The sequence below is a fragment of the Xenopus laevis genome, chromosome 7L, assembly GCF_017654675.1.
Source record: "Xenopus laevis strain J_2021 chromosome 7L, Xenopus_laevis_v10.1, whole genome shotgun sequence".
Lineage (NCBI taxonomy): Eukaryota > Metazoa > Chordata > Amphibia > Anura > Pipidae > Xenopus > Xenopus laevis.
This window is the reverse complement of record NC_054383.1, coordinates 115,778,757-115,804,319: the sequence shown is the minus strand read 5'-3', so window position 1 is coordinate 115,804,319 and position 25,563 is coordinate 115,778,757. Positions and strand designations below refer to the sequence as shown.

Genomic DNA, 25,563 nt, shown 5'->3' with positions numbered 1-25,563 from the left:
CAACAACTCTCCATTTTGCAATTTCAGTAATCTGGTTGCTAGGGTCCAAATTAACCTAACAACCATGCATTGATTTGATTAAGACACAGGAATACAAATAGGAGAGACCTGAATAGAAAGATGAGTCATAAAAAGTAGCAGTAATAATAAGGGGCAGATTTACTAAGGTTCGAGTGAATTTTCAAAGTACAAAAAGTGTGAATTTCGAAGTAACTTTTTGGATACTTCGACCATTGAATAGGATACTATGACTTCGAATTTACTTCGACTTTGATTCGAAGTAAAAATCGTTCGACCATTCGATAATCGAAGTACTGTCTCTTTAAAAAAAAAATCGACATCAATACTTTGCCAAAGTAAACCTGCCGAATTGCTATGTTAGCCTATGGGGACCTTTTACAAACGTTTTCTAAGTCTTTACACACCGAATAAAAATCCTTCGATCGTATGCTAAAATCGTTCGCATCCTTCAATTCGAACGATTTTTATTCGATCGTAGGATTGCCAAATTCGCTGAAAAAACTTTGAATTCGATATTAGAAGTTTTTCAATTCTATGGTCGAATTTCGAAGTTTTTTGTACTTCGAAATTCGACCCTTGATAAATCTGCCCCCAAATGTGTAGCCTTACAGAGCATTTGTTTTTAAGACGGGGTCAGTGACTCCCATTTGAAAGCTGGAAGGAGCCAGAAGAATAAGGCAAATAATTCAAAAACTATAAAAAAGAAAAAATGTCCAATTGAAAAACTGCTTAGAATTTAGTATTCTATATCATGCCAAAAGTTAAGGTAAATGTGAACCATTCCTTTTAGAGTTCAATTGAACAACGTCAATCCAAACCCTGGAAGAAGTACCAGAAATCATGACCCAAGGCCTTGATGCCTAATATTTATATTTTGATGCTCCTCTGTTTTTGGTGTCCATCTATTTTTGAAAAATGTATAGTTTTAAAACTAAAAAGGGGAAATTGATGTTTTTGGAAAATGATATCAAGAAATTTTCTAACCAGGATTCCTCCATCCCTTCCAGCTGGCCCTGTAATGCTGCTGTGGTTTTGCCTTCCTGACAATGCCCCAGAGTCCTGTGTCAAGCGAGGAGGAGAGGAGGAGCATCTCCGGATACCCTGGGGAAGAATCAGACTCAGACGGTTCCAGAGAGGACCCTGTCCCTGGAGGGAAAAACAATCCAACTTCTGCCACCAGCAATAGTGTCTCTAAGCCTATTTCATTATCTTCAGTAGCGGCGAGAAGAATCAAAGAAAGATCCATGTCGGTTCCAGACGACTCAAATTTCAGTATGATGGTCTTCCGTATTGGAATTCCTGACCTGCATCAAACGGTAAGCATGCCATGTTCCTTTAAGTTTATATAGTAAATGGTTAGGAATTCTATGTAGAGCACCAATATTTAGATATAGGGCAAGTGTCAATTAATGTCTTTGTATCTATCCATGGTATTGGTGGCTCCTTTCACATACATTTTGCCCAACCCGTGGCCCATCAGCTGGGATTTTACTGCAATTGCCAACACCCTCCAAGGGTGGGGATGATTAAAGAGTCCTTAGACTTACAACATTCAACAAATCCAAGGTGGCCCTGTCTCAGTGTCCTGACTTTCAAAGACCATCTCCAACCAGGGAGTTGTCAGTAACAGTGTTTCACAGGGATTTAATAATACTGAGGTCCTATTTGGGAGCCATTATGATCTTGCTATAAGTCTGCCAAAGAAATCAATTAGTGGTGGTAATTATGGTTTGCTATGTCTGCCAAAGAAATCAATTAGTGTTGGTAATTATTTTTCTAATTGAGCCATTAATATGTATCTAATGATGTTCTCTCTCCCAACAATGAATCACTAATATCATACCTATATCCCTGTTTTATAGACCCTAAATGTTATGCTCTATTCGGTTCTTCTTCTGCTTATCCGGTGATGATCCAAATGGCATGCATAGGCACATGCACCTTTAACTAATATATTCATAATGCGCATAAACTGTATTTGTTTTTATTAAGTTCCCAGCTGGGAAACAGATTGTGAAAAGATTCTCTTGGGAGACCTTTATAATTATTAAGATATTCTATTGCTTCTCTTGCTTATAGGACCCAATGGATCAGACAATATGTTGGTCTTTCACTACTGTTTGTTAAAAAAATATATGTTGTTCTTCTGCGGCCATGTTGCCCTTCTATATCTGGTCTGGCACAATCTTACTGCCAGAGTCATGGTAATATCCCTTATTAACACCCCAAAAATCTACCTTTGGTTTGGTCCTTATTCTTTATCATTTCTTAAATTATCTGTGGACAGCAATGAGATGAAGAAATGGTAATCATTGCAGAAACATATATGTCTGAAGCTTCTCTCTATTCCTCTTATTACAAGCATGGAACAGAAAGATGCTCACATTGGGTAGCCAATAACATTTCCCCTCTAGTTCCCACTCTTTTCCTTCTCCGTTTTCCAGCCTTATGTTATTGTGCTATCCCTGGGGTGGTCATTACCACGTTATGATAAATGTCTAACTCAGCACAAACAAAATCAAATGAATACTTTTCCCTTCGGACTGCCCCTTTCCCCCCCTTCTCTGTGAGTCAACCTCTCATTAAAGCCGACTGTTTACTGTACATAAAGGACTTTGGGGAGTCTACAGAAAAGACTTTAAAGGAGTGACGTTTGAATGCGTTAGGCATTTAATTTCTGCTGCAGAGGAGCCGGGAATGGCACGTTTTGTTTAATCAGCAGATCATTTTAGCTGATCTGTAAATCATCTTGTGCACAGTATAGGAAATAATTTAGTGTTATAGAGGGCCAGCTAAAAATCTAATTTTGCAGCATGTTCTTAAATGTAACACGCTTCCATAATGTAGAAACTGTCCCTAAAATAGCTCCTTCTACAAACAAATCCACAGGCAAGTCCTGGAAACCTTCAGGGCACCAGCTGTTAAAGAACTACAAATCTTCTACAACAGCCGGAACAACAAAGCTGCAATATTCTGAGCTAAAACTGGACATACATGTAGCAATACATTTTGTACAATTTTTGCTGTGTGTTCCAGACGATGATACATAGATACAAATTGTAATAATAGAATTAAATAGATGTAAGAGATGATTGTAGTAAAAGGAGTAGCCAGTTCTGCATTTATTCAACACAAATCGGGGGAACCCCAAAACCTTCAGGTTCCCGATAACCAAGCAATGATCCAAATGTCCTGGCACTTGTTCAGGAGTCCAATGCAAAGCTGATGACACAAAGTAGAGGCTCCATTTTATACTGGTATTGGGACCTGTTATCCAGAATGCTTGGGACCTGGGGGTTTTCAGATAACAGATGTTTCTGTAATCTGGATCTTCATACCTTAAAGCTGGCCATACCTAGGGAGATCCGCTTGTTTGGTGATGTCCCTAATATTGCGATATCAGACTGATCCAATTGTGGGCCCTAGGGTCCAACAATTGCATCTCAATGAGAAGAATACGAGTGGCCAGATTGAGGGCCGCATCAATAAACCAATTTCGGTCCTCGATCTGACTGGATTTTTAAAGGAGAAGGAAACCCCCTGGGGGCAAAACCCCCCTCCCCTGTGTTGCTGCCCCCTCCCTCCTCCCCCCTGGCCATCCTGTCCCCCTGGGCAAATGCCCCTAACTTGTTACTCACCCCTCTGTGCAGGTCCTGTCCACGGAGTTCACAGTCGCCATCTTCTCCGACACGCGTCTTCTTCCTGCTTTGACCGGCGTCTTCGTGACATTCGGCGTGTGCGCAGTAGATCCGTACCGGTAACTGTTCCTACTGCGCTAGAAACATAAGTTAACCCCTCACTTCCTTCACCTTCTAAGCTTTCATATCTTTTTCTACAAAAAGAAAAGTACCATCTAAAAATAAAAGGTCCCAGTAACAAATAAAAAAATAAATTGACAAAGCAACAGTAACAGCCCCAGCTGGGAAGTGACTTACTTACTTATACTACCCATTATAGGCTCATTATAACATCTATAACTAAGCGTCAACTAAAACTGATGTTGATGTATGACCTTAAAAATATACCCATATTTAAAGTGATAAACATATCACATAAAAATATAATCATTCAAGTACTCTACCAAGAGTCAGTTTGTGTGTTGAGATTTCCCAATTAAAACAGCAAACACAGAAAGAGCAAGTATTCCTACGAGTTACATTATTTTCAATGCCCACGCACTGTGAGAGCAATGATGCCCTGTGTGACATAGGTTGGACTGATGTGAATGACAAATAACTTGGGCGCCCCTGCCCTACTGTAAATGATAAGGATATTAGAAGTCACTGAGGGCTTGTTCTGTGAGCATAAGGCACAAGACTGCAGGCTGAGTTATACAGGGAACTCTGAGTATCACTCATGTATTATAAGGGATCATGTACCCCCTACTGTAAATGATAAGGATATTAGAAGTCACTGATGGGTTCTGTGACCATACAAAGGCACAAGACTGCAGGCTGAGTTATACAGGGAACTCTGAGTATCACTCATGTGTTATAAGGGATAATGTACCCCCTACTGTAAATGATAAGGATATTAGAAGTCACTGAGAGGTTGTTCTGTGATCATATAAAGACACAAGGCTGCAGGCTGAGTTATAAAGGGAACTCTGAGTATCACTCATGTGTTATAAGGGATAATGTACCCCCTACTGTAAATGATAAGGATATTAGAAGTCACTGAGAGGTTGTTCTGTGATCATATAAAGACACAAGGCTGCAGGCTGAGTTATAAAGGGAACTCTGAGTATCACTCATGTGTTATAAGGGATAATGTACCCCCTACTGTAAATGATAAGGATATAAGAAGTCACTGAGGAGTTGTTCTGTTACATATAAAGACACAAGGCTGCAGAATCTTTCACATATTTTACATTAATTACACTTAAGTGAGAAAAGCAGCTCTTTATGCACATAATTTTTTGCAGTTTTACCCCAATATATGAGTGGATGAGTTCAAGACCAATGCATGTTTACATGTGGCCGACATAAACTGCCGACATAAAATTAATCTGCTAGTGTATGGGGGCCTTAAAGGAGAACCAAACCTGTTATATTAAAATCCCCTACCCTACATAGACCCCCTCCCTGCTCCCCTCAAGCCTAGTTGTTACCCTCGTTAAATGCCCCTTACTCTTTATTTACCCCTTGTTGCAGATTCAGCGCATTGGAGTTCACGGGCGCTATCTTATTCTCTTCAGAAATCTTTGTGAAGTACGCAACGTATCGGTGCAAGTGCAGTTGGAGCAGTCTGCTGTTTTTTTAACAACTGCTCATTCGCCGAAAGTCACGGAAGATGCCGAAGTGCCGGCAGAAGACCCGAAGATTACAAAGAGAAGAAGATAGCGACTGTGAACTTCAATGCGCTGAATCTGCAACGAGGGCTAAGTAAAGAGTTAGGGGCATTCACAGAAGGTAACACCTAGGCTGTTGGGGAGCAGGGATGGGGGTCTATGTAGGGTAGGGGGGTAGGGGATTTTAATATAAAGGATATGGTTCTTCTTTAAGTCTACCAGAAAATCATATAAACATTAAATAAACCTCATTGACTGCCATTTAGGGTTAACTGTATTTTAGTTTGGATCAAGTACAAGGTTTTGTTTTATTATTACAGAGAGAAAGGAAATAATTTTTTAAAATTTTAATTATTTGGACATAATGAAGTCTATGGGAGACATCCGTTTCATAATTCTGCTCTTTCTGGATAACAGATTGAATCTGGCCCATAGGGCCAGGAGTAGAATTGGCAAGGTAACAGTAGCAACCTTCTTTTCCCCGTAATGTGATGGAAGCAATTTTGTTTGAAAGAAAGAATGTTAATGTTTTAATAAATAAACCAGTCCCATGTGACCATGACAGCATAGCACCATAAAAACCTAATAAAGCCTCACAAAGGAAATAGCTATCACCGTAGAACAGTAGCTCTGTTATAGACATGATCCAAGCCTCCAGATTAGTTCCTCTCCTCCTTTGTACAAGCAGTGACATTCCATATTCACAATCCCCTGTTGCTAAATGCACAAGAAAATCTATGATTTTTTCCAAACCAGGTCTATTTCATGTGGAATGGAGACATGCTGGGGATACTGACCTTTAAATACATAAACCCTGTAGATTTAATGCTGTACTTTTAGTCCATAACAAAGAGGTACAAAAAAAAAGAAAAATGCATTTCTTGGGATATTGAACAAATAGAGCCATTAACAGAAGTTCAGAATTAACCACACAACTGAATCGAAATAAAATGCTTTGAAAGTGTTTCCCACAGGTACATTAGCTGTTAGTGACTAAACTTCCTGCTTGAGTTAATGATCTCTGTAACCCTATGTGAATTCTCAGCCCCAATCAGGGCCTTTCTACCCAGATCATTTGCATATGTCATGGGTACCTACCCTGATGCAGTAACCCTGGAGGTATTCTACCCCTACTGTGCATTTATCTTGTGCTCTAGCCCAGTGGTCCCCAACGTTTTGTGCACCACGGACCAGTTTCAAGCAAGACAATTTTCACGAGGGCCGGGGGGATGTAGATGCGTGGGTTACAGGCTTATCAAAGAACAGGGCTTCAGGCTTACCTAAAAAACAACATTCTAGCACCCAAATAAATAAAAGGGGTTTTCTTATTTATCAAATAATTACTAGCACCGGGGAGGCAAGCTTAAATACAAAGTCTTTCTGGTTGCTCACCAATTACTCCTCTTGTTTCGGGTGCACTCCGTCCCTAACCCTGCACTTAAAATATAGTGCAGTTCCTTAGCCTTAGAAAGTACTCAGTAAATATATCGCTTTTTGGATCGGTGTCCTGACCCAGGTCCATTACCAAGAGAAAACGGTCTTATCAAAACCAGTAGTTGTAGCAGCGCACTCCGGACCACCACAGAAACCGCCAACTTCAAACTCCAGGTTAAAAGGGTATATATTTTATTAATGCATTTGATATACAAACAAGTGTCCAAGGTCTGACGTGTGTCGTGTCTACGCACTTTCTGTCCAAACAGTATTTTTTTCTGGTCGTAATCAGTAGAAAGGTTCCTGGGCTTCGCACAGCTATTGACATGGCAATGGCACGTCAGGGAGCTGGGATTGCAGGTAATTAGGGCATTTTTCATTGTTTTTATAGTCTGCAGCTGGGATAAGAGGCGGCCCAGTTCGGCACAGTCTGCGGCCCGCCACCTCTGCTCTAGCCCACTTTCAATAAACAATGTATTTATCAATGGCAATGAATTTTGGACTTCCTTGGTCCACTCCCCTTTAAGGTCAACCATTTGGGCCCTTCTTAGCTCATAATATTGCAGATATATGAAAACATCGTTGTTGCAGCCATTAAGCCATAGTTCCATGAATATCTAGGACAGCAAAGAGATTCAACCAAAATGGACTTCAACCAAAATGGTCTTCAACTAAAATGGACTTTAGGCTGAGTCTCCCGCCCCCCGTGATAACCCAGCTCCGTATTTTGTAATCCAGATTTGCTTGTTCTGGTAAGTGATTTGGCTGATAACTTTGACAGATGCCCCTGTATCAATATGAGCTTCTACAGGGTTGCCTTTTATTAGAATTATCTCCCATGGATTAGCAATTGCATATATATGACAAGAATCCTTTTCAGTAACTGAAAATAAGTATGTGCTGCCTGTATCTTAGCTACCACTGGTGCCACTGTGCATACTCTCTTTCCTGGAGATGCTTTATCAGGTACATGTAACTGATTTTTGGAACTGATCTGCATTCTTTTGCAAAATGATCAAGTTTTCCACAGTTCTGGCAGATTAACCCTTTTGCTGGATAGTTTTGCTGGTGAGGATAAGGACCACCACAATTAAAGCAGGTGATTGGGCTTGATGTTGTTTTGGTGTGATATGAGCTAAAGAGAATGAGTGATCTAGAATACTGTCATTTTGCTCAATCATTTTAACTTGATTCCCTGCTACATTGTTAATGTGGACAGTCTCTAGTAATTTAGATAAGGTCATAGTGGGGGTCTTTGAGTGCCTGGCATCTCAGTTTAGCTGATGTGCACCCCTGTATAAGTTGCATGCGAATTTCCTTGTCCACATCTTCAAATCAGGGTCGGACTGGACAATTGGAGGCCTACTGGGTTCCAAACCTCCGAGGCAGCAAGATGCCTTAATCACACATGATACTTATCAGTGCTATCACTTGGTAACTTTATTGACTGTCTAAACTTGGATTTGTTTGTTTGTTTGTTTGTTAGGGTTTATTTGTTAGGGTTGTTTTGCATCAAGCTTAACCAGATAAGACCATATGCTTGGTTAAACTGGAAGATTGGGCCTTTAGTGCTTGAGAACAGTAACTGCTTTTGGTGAATAGACAATAGCAAGCTGAGTCCAGTACAAGTCAGAACTAAGGACACATGGCAGGTAGAAGCAAAGAAGCAAAGTCAAATAACAGGCAGAAGAAATGACATCATGGCAATACCCTGCCACTAGTTTTGTCTGATTTTTATTTTTGGTTTAGCACTGATTTCCCCTAAGTCGAACTGCTTTTTAGATAAAACCCTAAGCATCTTTACCTGTCATTCTTTAACTCTACCTTTTAAAACTATACATCAGTATACTTATGTTTCTTTAGGCAAAAAAATAATTCACAAGTTATATCATTCTGTTTTCATCCCATTTTCACACCCATGGGAGGTCACCTCTACCCTGTGCTGAGGTCTAGTATCTTTTCATGCTACTCTGTGGCTCACTTTGGGGCAAAGTGCATGGGGCTTCTTACCTTAGAGAAACAGAATAAAACATTCAGATATTGAGCCAACAGCATGGAGGAGAGGGGAAAGGGGACTAGCATTGCACATAAGCTGGGCAAGTGAATAAGAAGGTCTGTTAGCCCATAGCTTAAAACTTTTTGAGCAAGGCACTAAAGCAGGCAGGGTATTTGTTGGTGAGGCTTTCAGACTGACTCAGCTTCGGTCGCCCTGCCTGACCTGATGTCAGAAATCATTCAAATATCTATTGAGCAAATTATAAAATCCCATCAGGACCACATTGGACCATTGGCTGTCTTCAAGTGTCTGCATAAGCCAGTATAAGGTCTAGTCATTGAGTAGGGTGCTATACTATCAGACCAGCCAAATCTCGACCAGCCCACATGTTACCATATCTGGAAAAGATCTGCTTTTTTTGTAACAATAAGATATTTACATGTACACCCAGATGTCCCTTATACAAGTCAACTGATGACTTTGTTTGAACCCTACAGTTTCTCTGGTCTTTTTCCCTATCATTGCTTCTATTTTGGAATTGTCATGCTGTTTCATCAATTGAGCTACCTGCCTCTTCTACAAACCTAGATTGAGCCCTGGGCTTCTTCATCGATACCCACACCCTTGAGTGTCTCTTCCCATTGATTACATTTACTTGCCTTTTGCACAGGATAACACTAATGTATAGTTACTATTAATTACCAGTCCTTTGCCAACTTTAATGGAGGGGTATTGATGGCCTGTGACCCTGGGACACAGCAAGACCACGTCTTGTTCTTCCTTTCTTCTTCATTTTCTGTGAATCTCCACAATTAATTGACCAGCTCTATTGCTCTTATCTTTTCTCTTTGTATCGATCCTTTTCCTTGATATGCGTCTCTTGTTTCAAGCGCTTTCCACTTACTGAAGAATATCAATTAACAAAATCAGCTTGCAATGTATTGCAGGCTCACAGAAAGACTCATTTTCTAAATAACTACTCCCAGTCTCGCCTTTTTAACTCATTTTCCATCCAACGCAGGCTAGCCCATACATTTACATTAACTCCTGCTGCCTAAGTGTACCCTTCAACAAAAGCAACCAGCATGTACTATATAAATACACATCGTGTAACCTGTTATTTTTAATCTCAATGGAATAAGTTGATCTTAATTTTCTGTATATTTACATACACCATCAACCATGCTTCTCATATAACAGAATTTGAAAGCATTCCGTTGTATGGAATTAACAGTAAATTATCTTGAAATGTTTCTGTTAAATCAATCAGTATTTAAGAGCATCAATACTTCCTTGTCTTTAAATGGATGTCCTGGGGGAATATCATATTACATTTTTCTAGGGTAGATAAATGTGGGCTTATATGGATTTGGAGGAATCTGGTGCTTCTAAAGCTTCTCTGGATAATGGGCATGGGAACAAAAGCAATAAGTGGTAAATAAGCTGTACGGATAATAAATGCCTAGTGTGCTGAGGTTGTTAAATTATGGCCATAGCTATTTCAGGTGCATGTCCCTTGTTAATAGCAGAATAGTAAAGAAGCTCAAAATTGGATTCCACTTGTTACTGATTAAGCCAATATTGTGTTTGTGTTAGCAAAATCCCAGATTACGCTGTTACAGTGCCTTAATATGCCTCCATTAAACAGAGACCTTAGTGGCACCTTTAAACACAGTGAGCAACTTTGGTGTTCTAAGGTTCACCATGGAAACTGTTACTACTGAGCGCAAGCTGTCATCTCCTTGGAAACCCGAATGCAGAAATTCACATGCAGGTATCTTTTCCGGTTTTTCAAAAACAAATGCATTAAAAAAAAAAAAAGGTAAAAACCATTTCTGAAATGTAAAGGGATATGAAAGGAGAAGATAAATACATTTACTTTTTAGAATAAATATAAATAAACAAATACATTGAGAAGATGAATAGAAATGAACTGTAGGTGCTTTCAACTGATGGTCACCTTCTTATTGGTTGTAGATTTAAATGTCCAGGCATAAGAGGCATTAAACACGACATCTTACTGACTATGGGGCACAGCAGTAGTCTGTAAGTCCAGGGAATAGTTACTCATTACTATAAATCAATGGTAAAAGTTCATTTGTAACCCCATACCTCTCCCAGACCCACTCTTCTACATAGGTTGACTTGAGTACCCATTGGTCAATACCTAGTATGTAGTCTTTGCGATCACATGCGCAAAATATAGACCTTATCAGGTAGCTATCAGGAAAGTAATTGCTTTGGTCTCATACAAAGAGGGTTGAATATTCAGTCAACCATGATAGTATTGCTGCCTGATGCCTGATGGCATGGGCATCTTAAATGAAAGCTTAAATTACAGAGAGGGTGCCAATTTGTAGGGCACCGAAAATTCAGCCAAATTGCTACCCATGTGCCCTGGTATAGTGTTCCTCTTCAAAAAAAATGTATCAAGCCAAGGTGCTTGGCTGAAAAGTGCACCATCTTTTTACATCTCTCAGCAAGTTCAGGCATGGGCTTCTGAATCAGGGGTCCCTGACCTTTTTTACCCACGAGACACATTCCAATATAAAAAAAGTTGTGGAGAAATTTAAGCAAGCAAAAAGTTCCTGGGAGAGCCAAATATGAGCTGTGATTGGCTATTGGTAGCCTCTATTTCAACTGGCACCCTACAGGAGGCTCTGTTTGGCAGTAAACACGGTTCTAATGCAATTAAACCTTGCCTTCAAGCCAGAAATGATAAAATAAGCACCTGAATTGAGGCCACTCTGAGCAAAAGGGGCTGGTGAGCAAAATGTTGCAAAGCAAAGACTACAGTACTTGAGAAATTAAAAAAGATGATGACAGCGACATGCTCCTCAACCAAGTACCCCAAGCTGATGCATTTTATAGAAAAGAAGCATCAACCAGGAGAAGAAGGTTATAATTTTAGCTCAGTGGGTGCCTAGAAAACTTAAAGTCTCTTAGTGATAAGCTTTTATTGTCCTAGAGTCCAAGACTCCTCTCCAACATGCCTTTCTTTAATCTTCAAATATCCAATGTCTGCAGGTTTGTCCTTGCTCTGATGTATTTTCTTTCTTTCCTGCAACCTTTTCCCTGTCTTGTCAACAAGATTTTTGACATCAGATACATTCCAGACATCTAAAGAATTCAGCTTTATGACCCTTGACATTTGTATTGTCACTAATGTTACAGGATTCCATTATATAATGCTGCCAACATTATCTTCTTCTCCACTACATGTTTGCAAGGTACAAGGTCACCAATGTTCAAGTTCAAGAAACTCATCTTCTATATATTTTTATCTTACAGAAATGCCTTCGATTCAATCCAGATGCCACAATCTGGGTTGCAAAGCAGCAGATACTGTGCACATTGAATGAGAGTCTGAAAGATGTGCTGAACTATGGTCTCTTCCAACCAGCGACCAATGGGAGAGATGCTAAGTTTCTGGATGAGGAGCGGTTCCTTCGGGAATACCCCCAATCATTTGAGAAAGGGGTTCCATATTTGGAGGTTTGTCATAGTTTGAGATGTTATTTGTTTTAGAAGTGGTGGAGACGAGGGGGGGGATATCTTGACGCCATTATTTAATGATACAGGAGGTCCTACCTATGACTGTTTAGCTTTCTTGAAATGTATTAAAGGAGAAAGAAAGCTACCAAAGCAGTTTATTGCCAATAGATTAGCCACAATAGTGCAAGCCATAACACTATATTTAAGTTTGAGTAAACAGCTCTAGAAACTCTCTCTGTTTCATTAGAATAGCAGCTGCCATATTAGCTTGCTGTGACATCACTTCCTGCCTGAGTTTCCCTGCTCACTCATAGCTCTGAGATCAGATTACAGCAGGGAGGGGAGGAGGGAGGGGGGAAAGGGAAGGGCAGAGGGAGAAAGGAGCAAACTGAGCATGCTCAAGCCCTAGCCCTGGAGGTTTAAGCTGAAAACAGGAAGTCTGATACAGAAGCCCATGTGTACACAATAGAAGGAAAGAAACGCAGTGTTTCTTTTGACAGAGGACTCAAAGCAGCATTACTTTAAAGGTTTACTGGTGTATTTATATAGACCTTTCTGATAAAGCTTACTTAATTGCAGTCTTTCCATCTCCTTTAAAGGGTTACTATTTCTCCCAAATTTAATTTTTTTTATATTTGCAGCACATTTTTATGCAATTTTAAAGGAGATGGAATTGTAAAGTCACGGGGCACCCCCATTGGCCCTAATCTATTACTGCTTACCTTAGGTTGGCAATCTTTATGCCACAGCCATTTTGCTATAATGCTACAGCCATATTACCCCAGGCACCATCTCCACAAGTTCAAGTATGCGTATGTGTAGTAGGGGAAATCTTCCCCAGTCTTAAAAGAATGTCTTCAGAAAAGTAGAGAACATGGGAGCCACGAGTCCCTTGTTTTAATTTACTTTACTTGCAGGCTCTTTTTAATAAAATGGCATTGTCCTTTTTATAAGTTTCAAATGGAGAGTGTCTGGGGCTGGGGCAATTATGGTGGATACAAACACAATCCTTGCATGGGGGGGGGGGGGGCTCGTCACAGAAAGATTAAAATATACATAGAAATTTGTGGAATATAAATACTTTTCTACTAGTTCTGATGCATTTTATGTCTTCTTTCTTCACTCAGTTCCGCTATAAGACCAGAGTTTACAAACAGACCAACCTCGATGAGAAGCAGCTAGCCAAGCTCCACACCAAGGTGAGTTTCTATTAGCCAAATCATTTATTGCAGCCTTCATTAATAAAAAAAAGATAGATAGATAGATAGATAGATGGTAGATAGAAGCATTATTATTGTAGGGGAAACCATGAAGCATTATTTGCCACTTTCTCTTGCATGTCATAGATCCCCTGGCTAGTGGCTACACTTAATTGCAAGTTGACATCTATGGATTTAAGATGTGGATGAGCTCTCTGTTTTAATTTAGGTCCTGTTCTACTGAAAACAGAATAGAAAGAAACTGTAAATGATGAGATGGACTTCACATCATTTGTAGTTTTCTAGATACTGGGATTGCAGATGAGCGATCCCACCATACCTGTATAAATATTTTGAATGTTTGCTGAGTGTCAAGTATTGTAAATCACAACAGTTCCCCATTAAGCAACAGATCTTAGCCTTGCCTGCTGAAGAGCTGTTTTCAAAGACATATATACAACTTAATCTATTCTCGCAGTTAGAAGCAGAATTTATAATCTGTAGCAAGGTCAGCCTTTTTTATGTCTTTGTGAAAAGGTCCTTGTGCTCTCTCCCTCTCTTTCTATATATAGAATATGAATAATCATACATATAGTTATGTGTACATAAAGGCACATACCGTAGATACATGTTTTTCACAGAAGCTTCAGTTCAGTATTTGAGAAATGTATTTATGCATTTCCCCTATATTAATAGGAGTTTAATATTCCTCAGTGGTTCCCAAACTATAAGCATGAAACCTGAACACTATTTAGAGTGAGGGTTGGAGAAAACTCTGATTTGCTCTCCTATGCGAACCAATGACGAACTACACTAAAGATCAACTTTACCAATCCTCTGATAAATATGTTTTGGGACTAAGGATGAATAACTGATATATATGTAATATAATATAAGCTAGGGGTGACCAAAGGTTGATTAACAATGAAAAAGACAACCACTACTGTTTAGCCACCAGCATAGCTATAGAGCAGTAATCCCCAACCAGTAGCTCGAGAGCAACATCAATCCCTTGGATGTTGCTCCCAGTGGCCTCAAAGCAGGGGCTTATTTTTGAATTCTTGGAGGCAAGTTTTGGTTTTCATAAAAACAAGGTGTACTACCAAACAAAGTCTCCTGTAGGCTACCAGTCCATATAGGGGCTACCAAAAAGCCAATCACAGCCCTTATTTGACATCCCCATGGACTTTCTCATGCTTATGTTGCTCTCCAACTCTTTTTACATTTTAATGTGGCTCACAAGTAAAACAAGTTGGTGGCCGCTGCTGTAGAGCTGCTGACCCCCATGATCATATTGAGGCCTAGACAGTGGGGTCTACTTCCTTTATAGTTGTATAGAAATCCCCCCACCCCAACTGCTCTCCTATCTGATACTCAACTGTAGTAGAAAATAGAGTTCTGTAAGTGAAAATGTGCAGGTGACACTCAAAATAAGCTCTTCCTTGACTATACTTGATGATAGGGCTTTCTTACAGAAGTTTGCAAAACATTGGGGTTGCCACCCCCCCCCCCCAGTAGGTCAAAAATAATGAATAGGGATAGGGGGGCAAGGCTGAAGGCCGACTATGATATTTGAGAGGAAAATGCTATTCTAGATATTGTTTGAAGACCAGCCTGAAGGTTGGGTGGATATCTTGGAATTGTAGCAGGATAATTGACACAATACTGTTTTCATCTATTTCTGACTTTGTTCTTAGGTATGGTTAGGGTATGGGTATTGCTTTTGGCTGCAGGTTCCACTGTTTGATAATATCTTTCTAACAGACTTGCTGCCAATAGTTTTAGTCTCCTTTAGTTCCTCGTGGAACATCAGCAGATTTCATTACTGTAGATATGTCATGTGGCAATTATGCTGGAATTTTTGGAAAGAATAACCCCCTGGCTTTATTCTCAATTAAGTCGTCTAATAATGCTGAAATTCTTGGAAAGAATAACTCCTGGCAGTCTTCCATAATTGAGAAGTGTGTATTGAGGCCACATATTTCAGTTTTAGAGCCGGTAAAGCTGGTAACCCCAGATGAAATGTTGCTCAAGCACACTTCCCTGCCCTCTGGTGTCCTTTGGTTAATGAGTTCCATTAAATGCAAAAGAAATTCGAAGAGCTCCTTGCTCATTTCCACTGATTCAGTACCCTGGTTTCACCCATTTAAGATTTTATGAAAAATAAAATGACAGTAGTTACAGGAGTGTGCCCACATTACTGGTGCATGCATGATTACTTTGGCTCCTCGGGAGGAGATTTAACCCAAAGAGGTGGAATGCAATGTTTTATCTTAGCTATATTAAATCAAATCCCTTTAGCTTATGTTTTAAAGCATAGAATGGCATGGTTACTGTGTCTATGTAGTGCTAGCTGCTGGAGTACATGTGCAAAAGTCCACTTAGGCCTTTTCAAATTTGCAGCTGAGCCTCATAAGTGAAGATGGACTGACAGTTTAGGAATTGTTGATCTCCTTAATGCTCTTGAGTCCTCATTTTGCCTTACTGAATTGTTCCAGCTCATGGCTGCACTCCTCAAATAGCTCAGTTTTATTTCAGCCTTGTCACTCAACTTTCAAGGCACAAGGTTCCAGAATAAGCTGCAATTCCTCTCTCTGCCCTTACTATGGTCTAGGACAAGTCACAGAATTTCCATGTTGTTCCTCACTTAAACCTAAACTGTTAACTCAACAAGAAACAGACTTGGGGGCAGATTTACTAAAGGGTGAATTGTCGCCAGCGACCGATTCACACACTTCCCACCACTTTGCCAGGCACAAATTCTTTACCACTTAAGTTTGAAGTTTCGTCCTGGGCGGCGAACGCAGGCGACTTTTCACTAGCGATACCTCTTTAGTGCGAGCATTTTATAGCTAAGATTCACTTACGTTCGTTTATGCCTAGCGAAAAGTCGATGTGATCTTACGCTTAGATCAATTAGGGCGGGTACATTAAAGTTGTATGGACGTCTTTATTAGAGATGTTGGTGCAAATGCTTAAAGTGGTCACTTTTTATTACAAATGTCCAAGGAACCTTAATAAAGACAAAAGAACATATAATGCTCTAGACATGAGCCTACTGTAAAATCAATGTTTCATGGCCCTCAAATGTCTGGGGAAAAATGTTAACCCAAAAAAGTTCAGGACTTTGCAGGCAATCACACTTAAAAAAACAAAAAGTCGCCAGCGTTTTTGCACTTTAATGCATTTTTGGCAGACAGGATATGATGAAAGTGACATGAGATTGAGGAAGATGTAGCTTCATTTATCAGGTCTGAGTTGGTGAAGTCAACTCTGGCGAAAGAGGTAATGCTCAGTAAAATCCGCACTTTAGTGAATCGAATTGTCGTCTAAAAAGTCGTTAGCATTAGCCACTTCGCCCTTTAGTAAATCTGCCCCTTGTAGTTGTTAGGCCTCTCTCTCATCTCTTGACTTGCCTGTAATTCTGTATAGCCCAATGTGGACTAATAAGTGGCTGAAATCCTTCGAGAGTTGGGAAGCGAGAAATTTACTGATTAAAATGAATGTTACCGAGGCAAGAACCTGGCAATTGGGAAACACTTGGGCACAGCATAACTATCATTATGCTTGATAGATTAGATCTTTAGCGTATGACGAAGGGGAGGCACGCTTTAATTGTGGCCCTGACAATATGTGCCGCATACAGAGAGCAGGAGCAGCTGTTCCCTGCACACTGAGCTGCTTGTAAGTTGTGCTGTGATATTCTCCTATTGATTGGTTTGAATTAATATCTTGTATCTGCTGAGTCTGAATAAAGGCCCTCAGCCCTGTCTAAATACCCATCAAAAAAAGAGGCACAAAATAGGGTTGAAAGGCCAGAGAAATCTAGGAAAATATCTGTCCTTTAGAGAACATTCTATAAAAATTCAGCAAATACAGACAAATTGCTCTTGTACAACTGTGCTAGTTGGAAAGTCTCCGTAACACTCATTCTTTACTTCTTACCTTAGGCTGGTCTGAAGAAGTTCTTGGAGTATGTGCAGCACGGTTCTGCTGAGAAAGTGGCCCGCTTGCTGGACAAAGGCCTAGATCCCAACTTTCATGATTCGGAAACTGGAGGTAACTGCAAACACGGAAGCTCATTTGTAGAGGATAGCAGTTTGTATTTTAGCCATAATCAAATTTTAAACCCACGCACCCCTGTTGGCTTCATATTTATTATAACAGAGAAGCAAAGGCATGCACTTTATCATGAGATAATAGAAACAATGGTTATAAAATCATGTCACCTAGATTGTTGATATTAGATTCCTGACATAATGGAAAATTAAACAGGTTCAGTAATTAATATCCTGTCAAATGTCAAGCAATTAGTGTGAATGCCATGTATACTGTCAAGTTGGGGGGAAGAAAACTGCCATTTCAAGGTCATGAAGGTGTGTGTCATTTTTAAAGGGATCATGGTGACCTCCATTGCAGCTCTACAGTTTTCATGTATGGCTGCAGTCAATCTTCTCTGTGTTCTTCAGAGAATCAGGGGACAGTTCTATCTTGGGCTCACTTGCCTATTCATTAATATTTTTAGAACCTATGACTGTCCATGGAATGTTCAAAGGAGGACGTTCTTGCCTCTGAAACTCTGAAGAATCCAAATGTAATTTATAAAGAAAAATGCAATAGGGCAATTGCAGGAACTTGCCCCTTAGTTTCATTCAGGCAGAACTTCCTCCCCAGACCTGGTTGTGCTCTGTATATTTGTCACCTGTGTCCTTTGCCACCCTGTAACTTGTACATATGAATAAAATGAAATGAAAGTTAGGGTATAGATTGGGGGACCCCCTCCTGCCTCTCATGAATACAGTGCTGACAAATGCAGGCTGTGTTGCATTCAACGAGAAAGGTTCCGTTCTCTGTGCTCCCAAAAGCTCCAATTAGTACCGTATTATTATTATTATTATTATCATAATCGCATATTTATAAAGTGCCAACATATTTTGCATAGCTGTACAATAAGGGGCATAATTATCAAGTGTCTAATTTCGAAGTCAAAAATACTTCAAAATTCGACCATCGAATTGAAATTTATATCGAAATATCGGAATTTATATAGAAGTCTACGGTTTTTCATCAATGATGAGTGATGGAGACCAAAACTGTACGGCATATTCTAGATGGGGCCTTACAAGTGCTCTATACAGTGGAAGAATGACCCCCTCCTCCCGTGAATCTGCCCCTAAATGTGTGTATACATTAAACATACAAGTTTACCTAGAAAAACAACCAATAACTGACACAAGATGTAAAGAGGGCCCAAATGAGACATATGGTGGAAGGATAGCCAAGCAGACACCAGCTATAAAGCATACTCCTGTTTTAGAAACAGAGACATCTCTTTTTTATTTACGACAAAATTCATTATTCAGAATAATAGATGTTTGGTGCTCTAGCTGTTGGCAATTGACAGTTTCCTAGAAAGCAACAGCCTGAGGGAGTCAAGTTGCGTTCCCCTACTTTTAAGGTTCATTGCATGCTTCTCAGGTTTATATAAATTCATGAGGTTCTCTTTCAGGAATTCAGTATTCATTTACAGTATCAGCAGAACAGAACCAAAGAGGTCAATAGAAAGTTATGTCACGGGTGACAATTGAACAATAGATTAGCAGAGTCGCCGTTACACTTGCCTGCAACCGTGCAGCTCAATAGAATAATAACGTCATCAATGGTACTACAGTTTAGCCGGCAGGCTCAACTGTATCAAGTCGACCGGCAAGCTGGCAAATCAAATGTCGTATTAAACTAGCAATAGACAAGGAAGCAGGTTTGTGCTCTGTTAACCTTTATCCAAATGTATAGATGATATATACTTAATCAAGAGATCACAGGACAAAAAAGGGTAACAGGCTAAGAGTCACACAAGAAGTGAGTATTTGGAGTAGAATCACAGGGCGATTTCTCGCCAGTTAGGGATCGAGAGTGTGTAGGTTAGTGGCAGCCTAGTAGAGTCTGTACTGTAGTGCTGGGGTGCTTCTGTCATGAGGTAAGGTGAGAACCATAGTGGGGCCAAGTAGTATAAGGCTATATTGCTTTGCCTTCTTGCTCATTTCACTTGTTCACCCTCCAACTGCCACACCAGCTGTGCCCATGGCTCTTGCCTAACCCTATTCGAAGCCCTGGTAAGACCCGTGGGCTAGGTGGAGTAGAGGAGCACAATATCATTCTTCATACTAGCCATCTTGCCCAAATAATGTCTGAGGGCAGGTAAGGGGATTGAGGCAGAGGCACGAAGTAACAGATACGTGTTTGGTATTTCAATCTCCTGCTTTCAGTCTAGCAGGATAAAACAAAATGTCATTTTATATCTCTGTATAAATAGGCTGAAATATATACATGCATATTAAGTGCCAGTGGCATTTAAATAACAGTTGCTCATCTTTGGCACAGTTTTGACAGTTTTGCTGCCCATAGCATCTCATTAATTGGTGCTGTTTTTTTCCCCCTTAGAGACCCCCTTGACACTGGCTTCTCAGCTTGAGGGAACTGTGGATGTCATTAGGATGCTGTGCCTGGGAGGTGCCCACATCGACTTCCGATCTCGGGATGGCATGACGGCTTTGCACAAGGCTGTTTGCTCCCGCAACTACAATGGCCTAATGGTATGGTATTGTCTCTTGAACTTGCTGCTCAAGGCATGTTGTTAAAAACCGTGGCAATGGAACCTGCATGCCATACTGTAAATACATAGGCACATCTTTCATACAGCCAGTGCCTTAAGATGGCCATACACGGGCTGATAAATCTCAGTCCCTCCAAACCGATTCAGCAGATTATTGGTCCATACATAGAGCCCTTGGGGGGGGGGGGTTTGACCAATATCTGCCTGAAAATTGGTCAGATATCATATCATGCTCTTTGCAATGCTCCTAATATAGCCCCTATTAGCAATAAGGGATCATTTACTAAAGGCACTGGCATAAGTGCAAGAGCCCTAAAGCTCTCGGCCCCTTAGGACCCATCAGCTGAACACTTGTGCCTGTAGCATTTGCTGAGCTCTGCACCTTTTCCTGGATTATAAATGTGCAGAGCAAAGCGCTTACAGGCACAAGGGAGTTTCACTGTTGTCTTGCAGTTCACCCTTTCCATCTGCAAATGAATAAATTGATCAGCCATATAATGACCAGCCATATAATTTTGTGTGATCCCAGGCATTTTGTGCAATGATAGTATGGTCATGCACCTCAACAACAGCCAATCACCTGTGTGAAATTGTCCTATACATGGACACATCGGACCCGCTTCCCAATATTATGGTGGGTTGGAAAATGTTACAACAAGCTCTAAATTTGCTCATAGAATTACAGCAGTTTGTACAACATATACAAGAAGTGGCTATTTAGATATTCCAACTATACAGAAGTCCCAAAAGCCTCCCACCAGCACACTAAATAGTCTATGAGACCTTACAGCAGCCCCTCTGGCATTTGCCAAAACCCAAAGATTGATGACCCCTGTTATGTTTTGGGCTTCTGTAACAACCCAAAATGCCTCTGGAGATCCCCCAGTAGCTCCCTATCTTGTTTTCTGCTGATTCCTAGTCACTTGCTTTACTTTTGAAGAGTGAACAAACCAGCTGCTTGGTGTCCCTGTGAATCAGGAGTAGTAAAGCAGATATAGTAAAACTACAATTCCCTTCATCCCCCAATAACCAAGTACTATATGTAGGTACTCAAGTTGCCCTTGCCTGTTGTAAATTGCCTGGAATAGAATGAGCTGTAGGAAAGGTTTGGTGTAAATGGGTCTCATTTATCAAGCTCTAAGCTGTGGATTTATTCTGTTGTGACAGTTGTTTTACCCCAAGAGAAAGCTGTGGAATATACATTGCTGTACAACTGGTGTACTCAGTATCCTTTATCCACTCACCCTACTGGTATCAGTGATTGATATCACCTGCAAACTGATATAAGCAGCAATGATTATTGTTTAATTCCATCTGTCCCCGTCACTGTCACCCTGGGTGATTTATACATCAATAAGAGCTTTCTGGTCCAAGTGAAAGTAAATCTGCCTGTCAGACAATTGTATCAGCCCTGTAATGTGCAATATCAGTGTCAGATGAGCGTGCAACACAGCTAATCCTTGGTGCAAACTGCTTCTTATCACAGATTCTGCTATAAAAATGTATAGAAAATTTATTTATTGCACCATGTACCATTAGTAAAATTAGTAAATAGGCTCCTCCATTATATGGCTTAGAGTTGAAGTATGAAAATAGTAGGATAAACTGACTGTCCTTCACTTCATTGGCAAAACTGGTTTGTCCAGCCAAATTTTTAATTTTTTTTTTTTAGAAAAATGACCTTGCAGGGTCACGATAACATGAGCTCGTTAAATAGGGCTTGCATCTAACATACTTTCAATTACAGAAAATGTAAACCTTAAACAGAAATTAATGTTAAATCAATTAGAGCACTTTTCTAAGCACTTTTGCAATTGACATTCATTATTTTTTTTCTAGTTTACATGTTATTAGCAGTTTTTAAGATGCCAATATGACAAATTTGAAAGAACAGCTCCACCTTCTGGCCATTTTGGTTAGCTGGCTACAGCTGCTCCTTATCTCAAAGCCTGGCAGCAACTTGGATGTTGTGTTTACAGCGCTCATGATCTCTGTTTGAACAAAGGATTCTATTTATAGGTTAGAGTAGTAAGTTTACTGAAACACTAACCAAATTTCCATTAGTGCCTTATAATTGGAAAAAAGAAATTAGGAAAGTGTTTGCTAGAAGTATACACTGGATTAAAGGCAGGAGGCTGTGTAATGTGATGCTGGGATGCTAGAATGGCAATGTTGTCCTCTGGTACTTGAGTAAAAGGAGTGTGTTCCATTGTTAATTACTTCTGAGCTGCAAAATCCACTTCCATTAAAGTGTTTGTATACAGCACCAAGCATGGTGTTTGCAAGAATTTTGTTAAAGAGCAATGCAGTCACTGCCTGCAAAACAGTAAAGGCATTTGTAATTGAAGCGTATATATTTTGGGTATTGGGCATTGCAGTGAGAAGGTTACTCATTTACACAATCAGAGGCATGGTGGATAGAAGTAGATAGCAGTTCTATTCCAGCCAGGGCACTATCTGTAGGTTCTCTCCATGTCTATATGGGTTTCTCCCAGGTACTCTGGATCTCTCCCACTCTCGCTGGTTAATTGGCTCCTGCGAGAATCGACCCTAGTGTGAAAATGATAGGGACCTTAGATTGTAAGCTCCACTGGGGAAGGGACTGATGTGAATGATGTATATTCTGGCAGTGATGTATTAGATCAACCGCACTCCTGTAATTAATTTACACTGCAATAGTGGTGCTGGCCCTCCGTTGACCTGGCAAGGTCCCACAGCAAAAAAAGTTATAAGTATATTCTGGCAGAACATGTTGGTGCTATATTAATAAAGGATAAAGAATAGACTTTATGAGTGCATGCATTACTCACAGCCAAACCATTAGTGTACTGGGTTACAGTTAACCAATTAGGAGACAAGGGGCAAAGGCCCTGCATATTCTCTGTCATCCTAAAAGAGGATAAATGTGAATGGCTCACGTAGCCCTCTATACTCAGTACATGGCTTGTTAGCAGCTAAGAGTACCATAGTGACTGCGTATATATCAATTCTGCCTTATGTCATGTCAGTTAATAAGCCTCAAGACTTAGGTTAAAAACATATAGTATGGCAACCTACTTAGCTAGGGGGTATTTAAAGGACCCCGGGTGCTGCCTGCCTACAACCTCTGGCCTTAACTTGTTGGGCAATTTGCAAAGTGCAGAATAACATCATATTTTGTTTTTATGACATTTTGCACCTTTAATTATTATTAATATTATTAACATGTATTTATATAGCGCCAACATATTGCGTAGCACTGTAAAGTTAATGTGATTATACAACTAAATCACATGAATTATATACATAGAACATTTGGAGTTACATACAGTACATCACAATCAATACCGGCCCTATGCAGAAAGAGCTTACACTCTAAAGGGAAGGGTAATACACAAGGTATGGGAGTGGGCAAGATCGAATTAAGTGGGTGAGAAATGTGGTTGCATTTGGTAGTTAAGCAGAGTGAGGGTAGGCTTCTCAAAAGAAGTGCGTTTTAAGAGATTTCTTGAAAGCAGAAAGGTTGGGAGAAAGTCAGACAGACCATGGGAGAGAGTTCCAGAGGAGGGGTGCAGCCCTTGCAAAGTCTTGAATGTGAGCATGTGAGGAGGTAATGAGAGAACAGTTGAGTAGCAGGTCAGTAGAGGAGCGTAGTAAGTGGTTGGGTGAGTATATAGAGATGAGTTCAGAGATGTAGGGTGGGGCAGAGTTATGAAGTGCTTTGAATGTCAGGGTCATTAATTTGAAGTATATTATGAAAGGTAGCGGAAGCCAGTGCAGGGATTGACAGAATGGCGAGGCAGAGGAGGAGCGGTTGCTGAGGTGTATGAGCCTCGCAGCAGTGTTCATTATGGACTGGAGAGGTGACAGTCTCTGGAGGGGAAGGCCAATTAAAAGAGAGTTACAGTAGTCTAGACATGATATGACAAGAGAGTGAATAAAAATTTTGGCAGCATCTTGGGTGATAAATGATCGTATTTTGGATATGTTCCTTAGGTGGAAGTGACATGATTTAATAAGTGACTGGATATGAGGAGTGAATGACAGGGCAGAACCTAGGATAACCCCAAGGCACCGGGCCTTAGGAGAGGGATGATAGTGGAAATGTTAGCTATGATGGACACTTCCGGGATGTTACTGGTGTTAGTTGGAGGAAAGAGAACCATTTCAGTTTTTGAGAGGTTTAATTTGAGGTAGCGTTGCAACATCCAAGAGATAACGAACAGGCAGGAGGAGACGCGAGTTAGGAGTTCTTTGTTGAGATCAGGAGATGAGAGATAGATCTGAGTATCGTCAGCCTAGAGGTGGTAGTGGAAACCATATGAGTTGATTAATTTGCCAAGGGAGGAAGTATAGAGGGAGAATAGTAAGGGTCCCAGGACAGAGCCTTAAGTAACCCCAACAGAAAGAGGTAGGGGAGAAGATGCTACTCCGTTGTAGGAGACACTGAAGGAACGATTGGTGATGTAAGAAGAGAACCAGGACAGGGCTGTGTCACGAAGGCCAAGCGAATGGAGTGACTGGAAACTGAGAGGGTGATCTACAGTGTCAAATGCAGCTGAGAGATCAAGCAGTATTAGTAGTGAGTGATTATTGGCTTTAGCGGTTAAAAGGTCAAAAGTTAGTCGGGTCAGGGCAGTTTGAGTGGAGTGTTGTGGCTTAAAGTCATATTGTATGGTCCAGCAGGTTATTGTCATAGAGGAATGAGGTTAGTCGGTTCTAGACTAGGCGCTCAAGTAGTTTAGAGATGAAAGGTAGCAGAGAGATAGGTTGGAGGTTGTCAAGATTGGAGGGATCAAGAGAGGGTTTTTTTTAAGAATGAGGGTAACAAGAGAATGTTTTAGTTGAGAAGGAAACAGTCCAGTTGAGAGCGAAAGATTAAATAGGTGAGTTAAGGCTTTGACAAGGATTGGTATTGAGGAGACGTTTTGAGGGAATTGGATGAAGTGGGCAGGTGGTAAGGTGAGAAGGGGCCAAAAGCTTTGAGACTTCATCATCAGTGACAGGGGTGAAGGAGCACAGGAGAGACTGGGGAATGTGGAGGGAGGGTGGTGGAAGTCTAAGGGGGTTGAGTAGTGGTATGTCCCTTCTGATAGTGTCAATTTTGTTTTTGAAGTGCTCAGCAATATCAAGCAGAGACAGATGTGCATGGAGGGGGTGGAGAAGGGGAAAGGAGAGTGTTAAAGGTGGAGAAAATTTGTGCTGGTATTTTAGAAAGGGAGTTAATGAGTGAAGTAAAGTATGTTTGTTTGGCTTGGAAGAGGCTGGTGTTATAGGAGCGCAGGGCAGATTTGTAGCTCCATAAGTCTGATTCTGAGCGGGATTTCCGCCAGCGACGCTCAAGTGCACTCGAGTGTCTTTGGAGTGCTTTTGTATGAGCAGTATGCCAAGGTTGAAGTGGTTTGGGTCCAGCACGTTAATTTTTGTAGGAGCAAGCTCATTAAGGGCAGTGGTGAGAGTACTATAGTAGACAGAGGTAGCCACATTAGGACATGAGATGGCTGAGATATTAGAGTGAAGAGAGTCAAAGGAAGAA

General features: G+C 40.6%; 1 protein-coding gene across 1 annotated transcript in view; it reads left to right on the top strand.

Annotated features, from left to right (window-relative positions):
- The first annotated feature begins 1,067 nt into the window (after positions 1-1,067).
- Positions 1,068-25,563, top strand: part of LOC108695901 (SH3 and multiple ankyrin repeat domains protein 1) — a 56,593-nt gene continuing 32,097 nt past the window's right edge. Inside the window, exons 1-5 of the mRNA XM_041569075.1 lie at positions 1,068-1,337; positions 12,033-12,236; positions 13,364-13,435; positions 17,386-17,494; positions 19,877-20,028. Coding sequence (XP_041425009.1) covers positions 1,068-1,337; positions 12,033-12,236; positions 13,364-13,435; positions 17,386-17,494; positions 19,877-20,028 — 807 coding nt within the window. The remainder of the gene's footprint in view (positions 1,338-12,032; positions 12,237-13,363; positions 13,436-17,385; positions 17,495-19,876; positions 20,029-25,563) is intronic.